The sequence below is a fragment of the Panthera onca genome, chromosome B3, assembly GCF_046562875.1.
Source record: "Panthera onca isolate mPanOnc1 chromosome B3, mPanOnc1 haplotype 2, whole genome shotgun sequence".
Classification (NCBI taxonomy): domain Eukaryota; kingdom Metazoa; phylum Chordata; class Mammalia; order Carnivora; family Felidae; genus Panthera; species Panthera onca.
Genome location: NC_138344.1, coordinates 132,715,335 through 132,732,189, shown reverse-complemented (window position 1 = coordinate 132,732,189; position 16,855 = coordinate 132,715,335). Strand labels below are relative to the sequence as shown.

At 45.5% G+C, this 16,855-nt stretch overlaps 1 protein-coding gene across 5 annotated transcripts in view; it reads right to left on the bottom strand.

Moving 5' to 3' along the window:
- Nucleotides 1–2,215: 2,215 nt before the first annotated feature.
- The window catches only part of TDP1 (tyrosyl-DNA phosphodiesterase 1), an 89,089-nt gene continuing 74,449 nt past the window's right edge, over nt 2,216–16,855 (bottom strand). For all 5 annotated transcript variants that reach the window (XM_078447915.2, XM_078447913.2, XM_078447918.2 and 2 more), the window contains 2 exons: nt 9,404–9,512; nt 2,216–2,396 (listed from right to left, as the gene is read on the bottom strand). In XM_078447915.2, coding sequence (XP_078304041.2) covers nt 2,323–2,396; nt 9,404–9,512 — 183 coding nt within the window. In that variant the 3' untranslated portion in view covers nt 2,216–2,322. The remainder of the gene's footprint in view (nt 2,397–9,403; nt 9,513–16,855) is intronic.

Sequence of the window (16,855 nt, the reverse complement as noted above, 5' to 3'; positions counted from 1 at the left end):
ACAAATAAGTGAGCATTTAGAAACTTTCATCAGAATCTGACATGCCGTACCAGCTGGTTGTGCTCTGTAAGAGGATCTGTCTACAACACCCTGGGGGGTAAAGGTTGCCCATCTCCTCAGACGCCATGTTACCTGGAAGCCTGAACCACCTGGCAGAAAAGAGGACTTGGATCCTGCCAGCCCCGGGTTCAAATACTGGTAAGAGCACTTTCTGGAAGTGTGACCTTGCACAAACACTTCACCGTTTTGAATGAGTCCCTTATCAGGAAAATGAGGATGATGCTAACGAATCAAGTATGGCAGCCGCAGTAGCAATCCCTGGACAGTTCTCGCTCTGTGCGGGCACCAAGCATCTTCACATAGTAGTAACTCCCCACTCTCAACCATCTGCAAGGACTGACACCACTCCCATTTTACAGCTGAGGGGCCCAAGGCACAGAGAAGTTAAACAGCCTGGTGTAGGCCACACAGCAAGTGGCAGGGCTGGGATTCAAACTTCGGCAGTCCCAGACCAGCTCTGAGCTCCCATACACCTTGCAGTTACATGGAGCAGACAGACGAGCGACGTGCCTGCGTGTCGGACTCCACACAGTGCCTCCTAGCAGGGGGCTGTGACCGCTGTCCATCTGCTGCCCTCTTGATGGGCTGAATCCCGCTGTAGAACAGGCTGATTCTTCAGTCCTGGGGACACCGCTCCTGTTGACAGAGGCCTGCTCGGTGCTGCCCCCACCCCCACCCAGGATGGGACCACCATGCTGGTGAGAATCCTGGGGTACTTTGCCCATCTTTTTTTTTTTTTTTTTTTTTTTTTTTTTTGCTTTTAAGTTTTATTTAGGTAATCTGTACAGCCAACATGGAACTTAAACTCATCACTCCAAGACCAAGAGCCCCACGCTCCTCTGAGCCAGCCAGGCGCCTCAGCCAGTCCTCTGGACACACAGACCGCCGGCCACCCACTCCGGGCCAGCCCCGGGTGCCTTCCCAATGCCTTCCGGCTCACGTGATGTAGGGTTTGCATGTTCTGGGAAGTAGAAGGCATGGTCAGAAAAGGGTTAAGCTTTCGTCTTCTTACCTGGGTAATGAACTGGTTAAACTAACCAATGGCTTTTCAACTTTTTAAAACGCAGAACACGTGCACGCACACACCCGTCGATAATACCCTTGACAGAATCCCACAATCTAAAATAGGCGAAGCAGAGCTGCTCTGACAGGACGAGGGTGGAGGCCCGCAGCTGTCTTCTCTGTCAACGCACCCCCGCCCACCCTGCTGGCTCCTAAAGGTGAAAAACGTAGGCCTCTGAGGAACGGTCTGAAAAGCTATCTTCAAAAATCTTTCAAAATTAACATTCAACACGCTTCAAAGATGAAGGTGGTGACAAAATGAAATCAGCCTCATGTAGAAAAAAAATAAAAGAGGGTCTACATCTTAGGAGAACTTGATTTCTAAGTATGAAGGACATAGGAACATAAAGCAGAGCAAGACCCTCCAAGCTTTGACCCAAACCAGCTATGTGATGGGGGGCGTGGTGGGGGGGGGGGGGTCATCCTGAACCTTTCTGGGCCTCAGTTTCCTCACTTGTGAATCAAAGGCACCAAATTAGGTCATCTTTCAGGGTTTCCTCCAAGTACAATACTTGTACTTTTGTATGGTTCTGTGTGTCTTTTCTGGAATTTTGTGGGGATGAAAGAGACACCGCTCCACTCGGAGGAATGGGCGAGGAAAGGGCAGGTGGTAAGGGGCAGCGCGACCCGCCCGTGCGCAGAGAGGGGGCCGGCACAGCACCGGGAGCAGGACAAGCCCCGTGAGGCTGCGGGGAGACGAGAGGCAGCAGGACCCAGGCGTCTCAACAGCAGCCGCCCCAACCTCCGCCAACCACGGACCCCCGCAGACGCACGTCCGGCAGCCCTGAGACACACAGCTGCGGGCTGGGTAATAAGCGGACAATCACATCCTTCCCTGACAAGTTGCGTTTGAATCCAGAGCGCCTTTCCCGATGGAGCGCGACACACAGAGTCCATCTTCAGAAGAGCTGGCACCACCGTGAGATCCCACATCGCTCGGAGGATGATTTTACGTATATTCTCTTAACGCTGTCCAGTTTTCATTCCAAAGTTTAGAAGAGTTTTTTTTTTTTTTTTTTTTTTTTTTAGTGACACTGTTAATGACCGTTAAAAGTATAACCAGCATCCATGTTCACAGGAGTGAGTTTTGCAGTTTTGTAGGGGTGTAGATAAAACTTAAGGGTGAACGTCCAGTACAAACAACATCTAATATTTGGGGCTTGATGCCTTAAACCTAAATTCCACAGTACTTTAAGATTCTCAGGAGGGAACCCACATATTCCCGTGTGTATCTGGTGCTTTGGTATAAGGAATATTCCAAATCCATGGCCGATCTGGGGGGCAGGGCAGAAAAAACATATTACATATGTATAACACTTATTTGAACAGGATTAAAAAAATTCACTTACCTGGTAGGATAAAACCACCCATGTGCTGGAGTCTACGAACTGTCAAAAAGCTTTTCTGAACCAACCCCAGACAATAGTCCATTTCAGACAAAGGCTGTCGGTAAAGGTTTGTGCTAAGGCCCAGGCAAGCGAATGTGGAAACAGGCAAGCAGAAGCCAGGAGGTACATTCCGGCTTGTCACTTACACTGACAAGTGACCTCACCTCCCTCAGCCCCAGAGTCCTTATCTGTGCCTACACCGTGGGACTGTCACGAGAGTTAAAAGAGATAAAGCCATGTAGTGTCCAGCAGAGAAAGAACCTTAACAAGGGCAGTTATTATTTTCTCCTTTTACGAAGCTGGAGAAACCAACAGTAACAGATGGCATGGTCATGGTCACATATAACCAAGGGGCTCATTTTCACATCCGTGAAATGGTTTCGTTCTGCTCCTTAGGTTAGGAACTGATGAGGCAGTTCCTATAATGACTGCAGGGCAATGTTGAAGACGACAACACACCTTGATACGACACGATGGAAAGAACCCTGAAGACCTATGTTCAAATGTTGGCCTCAGGTTCCTCATCTGTGAAATGGGAATTAGCTGCACAAGCAACCTCCCAGGATTACTGTGAAACATAAATGAGAGAACACCTGTAGAAGTTCCTGACATGTTGCAGGTGCTCCGAAATGCAAACTTTCCCCCCTTTAACTGAGGTTTCAGAAATTGAAAAAAATCTGAACAAATCACTTCTACCATGCTTCACTGCTGCTAGAATCAAACCAATTCAAAAGAACCATATATGCCTAGGGTGTAAATATGCTGCGAGGGTGAAAAGTAAATCCCCATGGAATCTCCCCACTGAGTATCAAATACACAACTCCAGAAGGCTGAGTGCTTACAGGGAACCAACCACTCGGCAGGTGAGCCGAAACCACCATCCACACGAGCAGCTGCTCAGCCCTGCCAGCCCGCTCTTAGGGGAAGCTCTCCCTTCCTCCCGAACAGAGAGGTGACACGGTAGCTCAGAGGATGGCCTGGCAAACAATGCGAGGCTCTCCTCACAGTTCAGTGTTGAATCATCTGTGGAATAATTGCAGAGCCAGCACGCACAGAGCAGCATCCAGCGGGACGCGCAGGGAAAGGATGCCAAAGATGGCAACAAGCTACCAGGACTCTGTTCTTCTCTTTGACCTTGAGAGAGTGCGAAAGCCCGAAACCACACACTCAGTTAAACCAGCTTGTTAGAAAGCCAGAAGCCCGGCCCGTGTGGAACTGTGTTGCAAGCTCGCTTCGTAAGAGGTGAGGGTTTGGCAGGGCTGGAGTCCCGGGAAGATGCTGCTGGACACTCCCCGCAGCTACACACCGGCCTCAGCAGGGCACCAACTGTCTCCCACTGGGAGCACCTCTTCTGCGGCTACACTTCGCCCGTCTTTTCCGCAAACTGCTCTATTGGTAACATCGGCTCTACTTCATCCCCAAGGCAGAGCACCCCAGGATCCTTGCTGTAAGAGCGGCTATTAGATTCACCACCAATGCAGGGTTTGTGATGCACCCATCTGCCAGTCAGCCAGTAACTTCGAGACCACCATTGCATTTCCTCCTCTCCCTGTTGGCCAACAATGATCGAGTAAGGTGACCGTGCTATTCACAAATCTCTGGACACTCTGCTTTGTAAGTGAGCAAATGTCGGTATCTGTGAGCTGATCACCTGCCATGCTGGCTGTCTCTCTGCTGGGTCTTTTTGCCCATTATTCCTGGAAATCAGCGTTAATACTTGTGGGGCTTAGAGGAAAGCCTGTTTTAAGCAGCCCCCCAAAATTGTCCCATGGGAGAAAAACGTGCCTCACCATATAGGCATGCGCAGATCTGAGCGATCTGTTGAGTGTTGGCTGGGAGCCAGGCACAAGGCTGTGGTCCCCGGGGGTGCAGTCCCGCGGGGCAGACACACAAGCAGGCAGGCCACGGTCCTGGAATTCTGAACCTCATGTCTGCGCTGTGGTTCCCAAAGGTGGCTGACGTGACAACTGCTGGTGCACTTCTCCACAACCCACCTCGAGGGACCTTGTTTCAGTCGGTCTGGGCGGGGCCCTGGCAATACACGCTTTTACCAAGTTTTTTTTTTTTTTTTTTAATTTTTTTTTTTTTACATTTATTTATTTTTGAGAAACAGAGTGAGACAAAGCGTGAGCAGGGGAGGGGCAGAGAGAGGACACACAGAATCTGAAGCAGGCTCCAGGCTCTGAGCAAGCAGTCAGCACAGAGCCTGATGCGGGGCTCGAACCCACAGACTGTGAGATCATGACCTGAGCCGAAGTCGGACGCTCAACCGACTGAGCCACCCAGGTGCCCCGCTTTTACCAAGTTCTAAAGGTGATCTTAACACAGAGTCTGGGATGAGAAGCTTTTTCCTGGGACACAATGAAACAATTTAAAACAGGAGTGTGATAGAAGATATGCATGGCAGCTGTGTAGAAGACAATGTCTAGTGGGAAGGGGCCCAAACCAGGGAGATGAACAGGTCATGATCTCATGGTTTGTGAATTAAACCCTGCGTCAGGTTCCGCGCCTATAGCGTGGAGCCTGCTTAGGATTCTCTCCGCCCCGTCTCTAAATAAATAAATAAGTATTTAAAAAAAAAAAAAAAGCTAAGCTAGACGTTTGGTGTCAGCCTTCTGTTTGTACTATGAAACAAAAATAGATTTTATTAACAGAGATGATCAAAATCATGTCTAAAAACGTTTCCTGGTTCTCTGATTTAAAAAAAAAGTCCTCATTTCCAAAGAGCTTTCAAAAACAGGTCTTTAAAAGTGTATCAACGATTTTATATGACTTCTTTTGCATTTTCTTTGGATTAGAAAGTTCAATCAGCTGTTTCCCTTTCAAAAACAGTTTATGAATCTGCCTCTACTATTTAGCAATAATTCTGATAGGTCTAGACTGAAGTTTCGGAATTCAAGAAATTATTGCAAGTGAATCAAGCAGTAGGGGGAGTGGCTAAACTATATGGGAACCAATGGTTTAAAGCACTTGAGAGAAATAATCATACACTATGTATGTGCTTAATCTAGACCATGTGCATCACATGTGCCAAGGTTTTAATGACCTCTTCAAATGAGCAATTACATACTCAGCTAATCAGCTTAGTTCCACACGCTTAAAACTTAAATCTGAAATATACTAAACCTGCAAAAGGTATATACAACTTGGCAAATACGACCTTAACCAAATGATCAATATTGACTTCATCAGTAATCAGGTAATTATCACGTGGCTCCTTATATGATGCACCAAGAAAAACACATTTCTTCTGTGGTGTTCTTGGCAAGAGTACACAACCTGGACCTACTTGTGAAGAAACAGTGGACAAACCAAATGTAGAACGTCCCTCACCGACTACAGAATAACTGGCCTGTGAAGGGTGCCTGGGTGACTCAGTCTGTTAAATGTCTGACTTCGGTTCAGGTCCTACTCTTGTGGTTTGTGGGTTCGTGCCCCACGTCGGGCTCTGTGCTGACAGCTCAGAGCCTGGAGCCTGCTTTGGATTCTGTGTCTCCCTCTCATGCTCAGGCTGTTTCTGTCTCTCAGAAATGAATAAACATTAAACAATTTTTTTTAAATAAATGTTAAAAAATAAAATAAAATAACTGTCCTGTGCTCAGCAAAGTGTCACTATCATAAAACAAAAAGCTTCTGGAACTGTTCCAAATTAATGGAGACTAAAGAGACACGATGGCCAAACGTGACACATAACCTGGAACTTCCCTTTTGCTATAAAGGACATTATTGGGGCAACTGATGAAATACGAATAAATTCTGTAGATGATAGTACTGAATCAGTATTAATTCCTTTTGATAACTGTACTGTAGTTATGTAAGAGTATTTTTAAGAAATATATATTGAAGTATTTGCTTGCAATGTTCTCTTAAATGGATCAGAAAAAAGTTAACATGAGAAAGGAGATATGCAAATACTCTAAAACACTGACATTTGGGGACCCTGGGTGAAGAGAACATGGGAATTCTTTGTACTTGTAACTTTTTTCTGAATCTAAAATTATGTCAGAAATTCAAAGAAAAGAATATTGTAGTTGACTCTTGAACAACACGGGTTTGAACTGCATGGGTCCACTTACACGTGGACTTTTTTCAATAAATATATGCAGTACTCTAAGTGTATTTTCTCTTCCTTATGATTTCCTTCACATTTTCTTTTCTCTAGCTTACTTCATTCTAAGAATGCAGTATATAATACATATACAAAGTATGTGTTAATCGACTTTTCATGCTATCAGTAAAGCTTCTGGCCAACAGTAGGCTATTAGTAGTTAAGTTTTGGAGGAGTCAAAAGTTATATGTGGATTTTCAACTGCACTGGGAGTCGGTGCGCTTCTAACCCCTGCACTGTGCAAGGGCCAACTGCATACATATACTGTATGTATTTAAAAAAAGGGGGGATAGATCACTTAATAGAATATAACCAAAGCCTCTGAAGTTCTGTATGTTCCATTGTTTTTTTAATTTTTAAGTTTGAGAGAGCGTGCGTGCACATGTGGGTGCATGCATGCAAGCAGGGGAGGGGCAGAGAGAGGGAGGACAGAGAGAATCCCAAGCAAGCTCTGAGCTGTCAAGCACAGAGCTCAGCTCAAGGCTCGATTCCACCAACCATGAGATCATGACCTGAGTGGAAATCAAGAGTCAGATGCCCAACTGCCTCAGCTACCCAGGCACCCCTGGGGAATGCTTTTTCTACTGGAACTGAAGAAACTCTGGGATATTTTTAAGGCTCCTTGATCTCTTTCGTTCTTGCTTTCAAAGTCCTTTGGAGATTAGGATTAAGTGGAGGAGGTGGAATTCTACCCAAGGTTCTGGGCTGGGGGTGGAAAGTACATAGCCCAAGGCCAGACTAAGGGAAGTCAAGCTTAAGTCAGTCAGTCCCCACCTCCGCTAAGCTTATTCAGAAATCAGGTTTAAGGCAAAAAAAAAAAAAAAAAAAAAAAAAAAAAAAAAGGAACATGAAGAACAGACAGGGGAGAAAAGACGAAGCCACAGCGTAAAGCCAGCAGGTGGAAGGAGAGGTCTTCACGCTCATGTCCTGAGACACTGGGCAATTCAGGGACTGCCCTGCACAGGCCTTAGGCTCTTTTCATCATCAGCTCACCAAGGGGAAGGAGAGAAAATGAACACTGATCCACCATTATGGGCCAGGAACTGACCTGGATATTTTAAATAACAGCAACAATAGCTAACGTTTATGAACTGCTAACTCTGCACTAGATACGGTGTTAGGTGCTTGACAGATAAGATAGCATCTTGGTTACTCTTTTCAACAACTCTCTGAAGTAGACACTCTTATTTTCCCATTTTATAGATAGAGACACTAAGGCCTAGAGGAAGCAAACAACTGCCCAAGGTCACTTAATAAGTTGCACAGCTGGCAACACAGAAACACAGCCTGGTTCTCTAGCAGTAGTTTTCATTTGCTTGTGCAGGGGGTGGGGGTGGGGGGTACAGATTTTCTGGAATTGTGACAAAACCGATATAATCTTGCTAGTGAAAAATGAAAATGCATGAATATACAACAAATTTAGAGGATTTAACAAATTTAGAGAATTCAAACATACACAGCTTAGAAAAAAGGAAAAAGAAAAGCCTTCTGAAATTTACTATCAACACAACTGTTTATAGCTGTAAGTCACCCGCCAGAGGCAGCCGGCACACTAACAGCAGGAGACAGTACAAACTGGGTCAGATGTGTCAGTACAATCTAAGAAACAGGTCCACTGGCAGGGGCAGGTTTGGCGTGGTTACCATGAAAAAGCCAGAAAGGGTGAATGAGGGTGGGGCAGTATCTAGAACGCACTGAGCACCGTCCAGGGAAGAAAGGGACCCACTGTGCTAGGCTGACTCTGTTAGGGAATTAGAGATTTTGAATCTTAATGGCGTGAGGGCATTAAAACTTTCCAATCAAGAACAAAGATTTTCCCGTTCAGATTCAGCATTCACTCAAAAACGGTCGACTATGGTCTGGCTCTCCGCGTAGGCACCTACCTTCCAGGAGAAATACGCTGGTTGTAATAGGACCTTTCGCCATTTTAAATTAACAGGCACATCCTGATTATACATCCGCTCTATGTGAGTCTAGTAAGTGTGAACTCGCTTCAAAGACAGACATTCTGGGCCCGAGGAAAGTGGCCCTGCAGCCTGTGGGGCTGGGTCAGAACCGGATGCCATTCATGCCAGCCAGCTTGCCTCCAAAAACACCACGAACCCGAACCAACATTCCAATGACCTTCTATGACGGAAAATACTTGGTCACTGCCTTTAAGAAAGTCACAGCCTTGGGCAGCCAGGGCATCTCCCTTTTAAGAGGATGGGAGGTATCTGTGAAGTCAAAATTATTTTCATCAAAATATTAAGCCATTATTTATTTTCACTTTTTCACGAGTGTACAGATGCTTTGTTACATCCTATCACAACAGAGCAGTTATGAGAATTTAACTATCTTTCATTAACCCAGCTAGTAAAGAGGTTTGCAAAAATTGTAGATAATGCCATTTTCCTCACTTTCTTTTTTTTGGGGCGGGGAGGGGAAATTATATATATATGTGTGTGTGTATATATAATTAGGTCTATTACTATTACTTTAAAACTAACCAAAATTCTTGGTTTTAATTTCTAATATAGTAAACATCAAGAGATCTAAAAACCCATGTAAATAAAAGCTCTTTGTGGTCCTTAATAATAAGAGTGCAGAGGGATCCTGGGGACCAACCGTTTCAAGAACCACAGCTCTTGCGGCCCCAGACAGGGCGGCAAAGGGGCCTCCTCAAACCTGCGTTTCCAAAGTTTTCCATGAGCCAGCCTCCCACTGGGAGACCAACGGCTCTCTCCTCGGCACTGTTTCTCTTTTGGCATAAAACACGGACGCTTTCCCTTCACCTGTGTCCTACCTTTACTTCCATACAGTTCTGGAGGAAGATCATATGGCACAGGAAAGGAGGATGTTGGCTCCTTGCTCCCTGAGAAGAATTTCTGTTTTACTCTGAAGCTGTCCAGGCCCTGCAGACACACAGAAGGAATCTATGATTGCACCGTATTTGCTGAAAAAGACAGATCTCATGCAGCAATTATATCTTGATGGTACTCACAACAAAATTCAAATTATTTCAGAGCTATTTTTGATGTTTCATAGGTCAGATATATTCACGACTCCCCTAAATTAATCTTTCCGAAAATAAAAGGCTCACATTTTAAAAACTAAATTATAACCAAGTTCACAGAAGTTTAATAGAGAAAAGAGAGAGAAAAACAATTTTGGATATTATAGCCTATTTCTACTAACTGCTATGTACAGTTTGAAGGAGTGTGTAGAAGACTGTATATAAATACCTCAAAATACTTTCAATATTGCTATAGTAACAGGCTGCTCACTCTGGTGTAAGAATAAAAGTTGCCTTCATGTATAACGAAAGTGTTCCAATATAATATGATAGGAATATGAAAACAAAAACTCTTCAAGACTCACCAAAATGGAAGGTTTATTCCAAGAACTCCAGAATAGGGTATTATTTTTAGATCTTATCAGGGTACAAGTTAACGTGCTGTATTTAGGCTGATGTTTCTAACCACCACTGCCTTCCAGCACAGGGCCTGTGCAGCAGGGCAGGCGCACAATACGTTAGACTCATTCTCCTCTTGCCTCCACACATTATCATCCTCTTCTGGTTTCCTTTATGGGTTATCCTGGCACCTTGCTTGCAAGGCAGTCTGTCTGTCCATCTCTCGTCCCTTCTGTCCACACAACCAAACAGGTACCTACCATCCATAATCTAAATACCCACATATTCAACAGGGTTAATGTCTTTGGAACCCATACAAAGAACTCGAATAGTTCTTAGTCTTGGTGATCACATAACTTAGTAGGGGAGGCTGCTCATGGGCACAGAGTAGGACACGGTAAGAGTCGGGAGTTACGCTAACCAGGGCTTCAGGCAACCTGAGCTCTAACATTGCTCTGGCATTTACTAGCTGTGAGAACGGCTGATATTTGCATTTGTTCGTTCAACACATTTTTTTTAGTGTTTATTTAGAGAAAGTGAGAAAGTGCGCACACTCGAGTGCACATGAGCAGGGGAGAGGCTGAGGGAGGGGGGACAGAGAGAGAATCCCAAGCAGGCTCCATGCGGAGTGCAGAGCCCGACGCAGGCCTTGGTCCCATGTACTGTGAGATCATGACCTGAGCCAAAGTCAAGAGTCAGATGCTTAACGGACTGAGCCACCCAGGGGCCCCTCGACACAGTATTTCTTGAGTGCCTCCTCTGTGTCAGGCATCAGTGCCAGGCACTGAGTGCTTAAGAGTTAAAGATGCCACTGTCCCCGTCTTCGTGGGGTACACAGTCTAGTGGGGAGGCATCAAACATACGCATTTATCCAAGTAAAGTAACTACAATTTGTGATGAGCACTGTGAGGAAAAACAGAGGAGTACTGGGAGAGAAAAGGAGACTTGTTTTAGACTCGGGGGAAGGAAATGATCAACAAAAGTCTCCCTAAAAAAGTGACATTTTAATCAGGATCTGGAAGAGGAGTAGGGTTAGGAGAGGTGAGAGTGGAAAGAATATTCCAGGCAGAAGGAATAGCTTCTGAAAAGTCGCAGAGGCAGCAAAGAGTTTGCATGTTCCAGGAGCTAAAAACAATGGTCAGTGGTACACCTGACCACTTACTTACTTGGGCTCAATTTTCTCATTTGTAAAATCTGAATAAAGCATCTGGATGTCATCATGGTAAAATGTCTTTCATGTCAACACCCAGTCTTGGTGCGCAGCTGGTGTTCAAGCAACACTGAACTGCAAAATTAGGATACAGGTACCTTGCTTGCTTACTCTATAGGCTTTTGCAGAGAGAAAATCAACGCCTAATTGCTCTGTACCCACGAAGACCTATGAAAAGGTAAGTGCGATGAAGAAAGGTCCAGAATGATGAAGGTGGAGACTATTAACACAGTGAAAGGCAGTAAGTGATAGCCTGCTGAACTCTAGACAGAAAAGGAAGAAATGCCTTTTGCCAGTAGTAGGATAAGGAAAGGCTTTGTAGCAAAGATTACAGCTGGGCCTTGAGAAATTGGTCTAATTTTGATAAACAAAGAGATGGCAAGAAAGAACATCAAGGGAGACCGGCATAACTCAAGGCAGAGCTGGAAAAGCATACCGCAGCCACGTGAGGGGGATGGGGAGTGAATAACCTAATGCACAGGGAGAGGACTGAGGAACACTGGAGAGAACCAGATTCGTCAATGTTTTGAATGGGAAGCAGTATGGACATCTGTGGCTCGTACCTATTTAACTGGGCCCAACCCCATGCCACGGTGACTCAGGATATCGGGCATGTGGGCCAAGTCCGAGCCATTGGGGCGGGGAGACCATCCTTCTGTTGGGGAGCTCATTTGGTAAGATGGGAGCCTTGAGCTGCTGGGGGCTCTCACGTATTTCAAAATTAACTCTGATAATATGGCCCCAAACCCCTGGATTCAGCTGTGCCTGAAGCAAGGGACTCACTCTCCGTGTTTGCCTTTTTTCTTACACTGTTTTAGTTGGTTATCTGTCACTTACAAACCAAAGCATCACAGGACCCCAGTTAAAGAGCGTGGTCCTTACTCTAACATACAGTGAGGAGTTGCAGGGTTTTGAACTGTGAAGTTCCAATATAAATGCAGCCGGGCACAGATGAGAACAGACCCAACTGGGAACTGTGAGAGCCAGAAGACTGAGAGCGGCTGCCACGCCACCGGGAGATGGATTAGTGGATACGGTAATGTGGATACAAATATCAAGCATCGTAACAAAAGCTGAGACACAAACGAGGGGAGTTCGGGAGAGTGAGGTCAGTGGAAAGAGAAGGAAATGGATTTGAAAGAGACTGAAGGAAAACCCAATAAAAAATCAGGGACATACGAGGGCAGAGGAGGAAGCGGGCAGGGAGACCAAGGACGCTTGGAAAGGGACACTGCAGCCTGCCCCTCACCCACACTTCCACCCTGCAGAGGGCTGCTGGGCCATCTGCACAACAGTCACACTGGCATCCCCCTTCACAGCTTACCTTCAACAAGTTCTGGACCTTAATCTATTCTTCCGCATTATCACTTACTTGCTGTGTGACTCTAGGTAAATTACTTAACCTTTCTGGGCATGAGTTTCCTCAGCTATTAAATGGTATGTTGAGAGTAAGTCAGTTATTCAGAACAGTGACTGGCACATGGATATAAATTAGTATAGGGAGTATATTCAGGGTGCTCTTGTGATGAAATTACTATTTTACAGGGAAGGAAATACATTTGGAGGTTAAATAGTCGCCCAAGGCCATTCATCTATTAAGTCGTAAGGCTAGAAATCAAACCCTGACTTACTGATTCTTAGTCTTCTGTTCTTCAACTAAGCAAACAAATGGTCTCACATTCCCCACCAGGAGCCACAACAAAAGAATTCCTTGAAAATTTACGAGGTTATATTAAAGCAGGCCGAATCAGGATGCACCAAATTCTGGAAACTCTGGTTCTTGACATTTTTGAAAAGAGGCCAGAGTTTGGGAAATGAGGTCAATTTAATGACTATGAAGTACTTTACGTGGAGTTTTACATAAAACAACTTCCCTCTTCTTTGGCTCCTGGTCTATTTCTGTTATTTCCAAACAAATCATGGCAAAGCACTGAGGATCTTTATGGTCTGGCCCAGATCTGATGCCCCAACAGGTTTTGGCACAGGCTTCCATCCGTGGTGTCTTACTTCACATAGAAGAAGCTTTGAGCCATCCATGTCTGACAGGGAGCAATATGTTTTTTTCCTGAATGCCATTTCTGATCCAAATTCTAGGGTATTACAGGGGGGAAAAAAAAAAAAGTACCACTTTTCCCTTCAATCTGGATGTCAAATAATTTGAGGCTGTCTTCTAATTATCATTATTTATATATCAGAGTGATATCACTTGGCGTTTTATAAAACAGAGGAAGGCACCCTCCCAGGCACAGATACTTAAAAGACACTTAAGACAATATATTTATAAAACACCAGGTGAGAGGGTGGACATCTATCACACTGGAGAAATTACTGGCTTTTGCCTTCAGCTCCGGGAGGAGAAGAACTGTTATCACCATGACGGATTAGGTTTAGAGGCTTAGCTTAGCTCAATCACAGAGAACAAGAAACACGCTCAAATTTCATCTAGAGATGTCGTTTACTTTTTAGCTGCATCCAACTAGCATCCTCAAACAGTAAAACCCTATACAAGGCATCAAGTTTTCCTGGGTAAAAGAGCAAGAACAGTGAACCTTCTAGAAGGTTCTTATTCAAAGATGGACTAATTGACCAGGAAGCGAGTTACAGGAAGGTAGCTGTCTTGTCCTTCCTATAACGCAGTATGTGACCAAGTGCAAGTGTTTCCAGGTGGGAGCTTAGAAAAGTCTTCATGGAGGACAGTGAACCCAACAGGCCCGAGAAGGGTGGGGTTTTGACAAGCAAAGGGCTACGTCCCTGTGGTGGGGTGCAGTACAGAAGGAGGAAAGGAAGAGCATCCCGTCACCATGGGTATGATGTCAAGATGTGGATTCACTGCGTTCACCTCTGCCTTCACCTCTGCCTTCCACCTTCTGCTGAACTGCTTGGGCTACATGCTGACACGGCTACTGCTGACTGCCAGGCACTGTTTCAACAGGTTACGGACAATTAGCTCTCGATTCTCAAACGATGCTACAAGTTCGTTACTGCACTGTCCCCACCTCATACGGAGGAAAAGGAGGCCTATGGAAGTAACAGGTCCAAAGCCTAACAGATGGCAAGCAGAACTCCAACTCCACTGTCACTCTGGCTCCTCTAACACCGTGTGCTGCTAGAGAGTTCCTCTGCTTGATCCTTGGGATTTCTCCAACCTGTTCTTCTTTGCTCTCTTTCCACATTATTTCGGTTTCTAATGGAGGCAAACAGTGGCGCGGGATCAGTCAACTAGTAAGTGGCAGTGTGCCACCAGTGCCACAGCTTACCTCACCCATCCGCCAACAAGCACTCACGGGTGCCCGGAGCCCTGGGTGTGTGGGGGGGAGGGGAGGAGGGGAGAGAACGGCGGCCGGGAGGCATGCTGCTCCAGGTGACAGTGGGCCGTGGTGTCACACAAAGGATTCTGGATGTCGTCTCGTGGGCCAAGAGGAGACACTGCAGATTTAACGTCAGAGGAACACAGACCCCGGCAGGGGCACAAGGAGCTTCAGAAGTGAAGCCGTAGCCAAGATGGGGAGCAAGGGGACAGACGGAATCAGTCCAGAAAAGACGACAAGGACCTGTAGCAGCAGGCGGCAAAACTCTTGCTAGGGCAGAAGGGACAGGCTGTGGCAACCGGGCAAGGACAGGAGAGGAGGAGGAGAATGCCAGAATGGGGCTTTACTGGCTCAGTGGGAGAACACTAAAGCTTAGGAAAAAACTCCACCTGAAACGGTGTTGACCAGCTGTGGCCCCTTGGGGAACCCTTAGTCCCAGCCTCAACAGACAGCAGGTGGGCAGAAGCGGTGTGGGAGGGGAGGAAGCTAAGAAGGTGGCTCCCGTGCATTTCATTAGTTCTTCCAGCCAGGCCACAGTCCTAGGAGAGCAAATACTTGTGGCATTTACCAATTCCGGCAACAAAAAGACAATAAAATAGTTTAACCAGAACAGAAAAGACAGACTTGAAGACAAAGTTCCTGTGGATTTGACTGAAGCATTTTTGACTCTGATGACAGAAAAGAGAACCTGCCATCTTGGGGGCAAATGAATCTAGGGCTCAGGAGGGGGCCGAGGTGCCCCTCAGCGCTAAGGCAAGTGCAGGAAAGCTCAGGCTACCTTTGTCTGGAGGAAACCATCTTGGATATTGATCTCGGGTTCTCAGATGGTCATGCACATTATTTCCAGAGATCAGGAGCAGCTTGCTGCAGTCACAAAGTGCCAGGCAGGTTCAAGCCCAGGACGAGTCAGCGCCTGACAAAGTAGGTGCTTAATAAACACCGAAATGTATGAAGTCCGTAACAGAAAACTTGTATCTCCTGGATGTACTCAAGGATGCCTTAAGATCTGGAATACAGCTACCAATCTTGGAAATTATCAGATCTTTCCTATATTCTAATTTTCTTGGACCTAAATGAATTAGTCTAATAGTTAAATACATTTAAAGGGACAACCCCCCTGCCAAATTATATACTTGATAAGTTAATATTAGATCCAAAAGAACAGTCTTTAACCACCTACTGTGTAACGACAATAGCTGAGTGCTAGGTACACAGTCAAATGTACCCTTGACATTAATCCCTAAAGCTCCTGAAAGTGTTCACAAAGGAAAAGCTGTCGACTACCTGGCTCTAATGGCAAGTTAGGTTCATCCTGAAATGATGTGTTTACTAACTCATTCATTTAAAAGCAGAAAAAAAAACGTGAACAAATCAATGTTTGGTTACCAGAGACTTAGCTTTCAGATCAAGCCCAGAGATTTCAAATAGCGTCTTTATTTTGATGAATGAAAAATGGTGGCTCTCCATCCACTACTTTGAGGCCACAGAAAATGTCCCTTCACTCAGCCAATGACTAGTTCCTGAGTGACAGGTCCTTATTTTGTGGGAAAGTGCAGAGCTGAGGTTCCTTCTAGGTGACTGCCTCAGCAGTGTCTGAGACCCTTCATTCTGTACCCAAAACTTGCCTGTTTGCAATGCTAACCTCAAGGCAGTGTTCTGGAACACAAGGATCAGAATGTCCTACTAAACAAGGACAAAAGTGGCAACTCCAGTTGCTGATAACTCAGAGACGTGGGTGTTTTGGACATGGAGCTCTGCCTAAGAAGCACAAAGGTGGGCTGACCTCAAGAAACCGGATTCTGGATGATGTCCAGTTAGAGAAATGATTACAGAACTGGGTATTAAGTCTATTTGGCAAACTTGTAACGGAAAACATTAAAAGGCAGGTCCTGCTAGTACTAAAGAGGGAAACATAAGGCCTCGTTTTACAACAACCTGCATTCTCATCAGGAACCATTTTGACATTAATGGCTACAGAAATTTTAAGACCATCTATTAAATATATAGGCATCGGCATTTGTAAGTACCGCAAGGGACTCTTAAGTGTATGTATGCACATGAGCTTTAATTAGGTGAGTGATTCTATGGTGCGTATTACTTATGAACATATCTGAACACCTACGACACACAACAGCCACTGTGCTAAATTAAGTGGTTTCCGGAGCTACTGACTTCCATGTTTGTTCTCCTCACAGAAAGAACAGTGTGCCCTCCAGGAACTTAAAGGAAGTGACATCAACTACCAGATGCTCCAAGCCCTACGAGAAAGCGGCTCAGAGTCTAGTCAAGGAGACACTCAAGTAAACAGTAACACGGGGGATATGT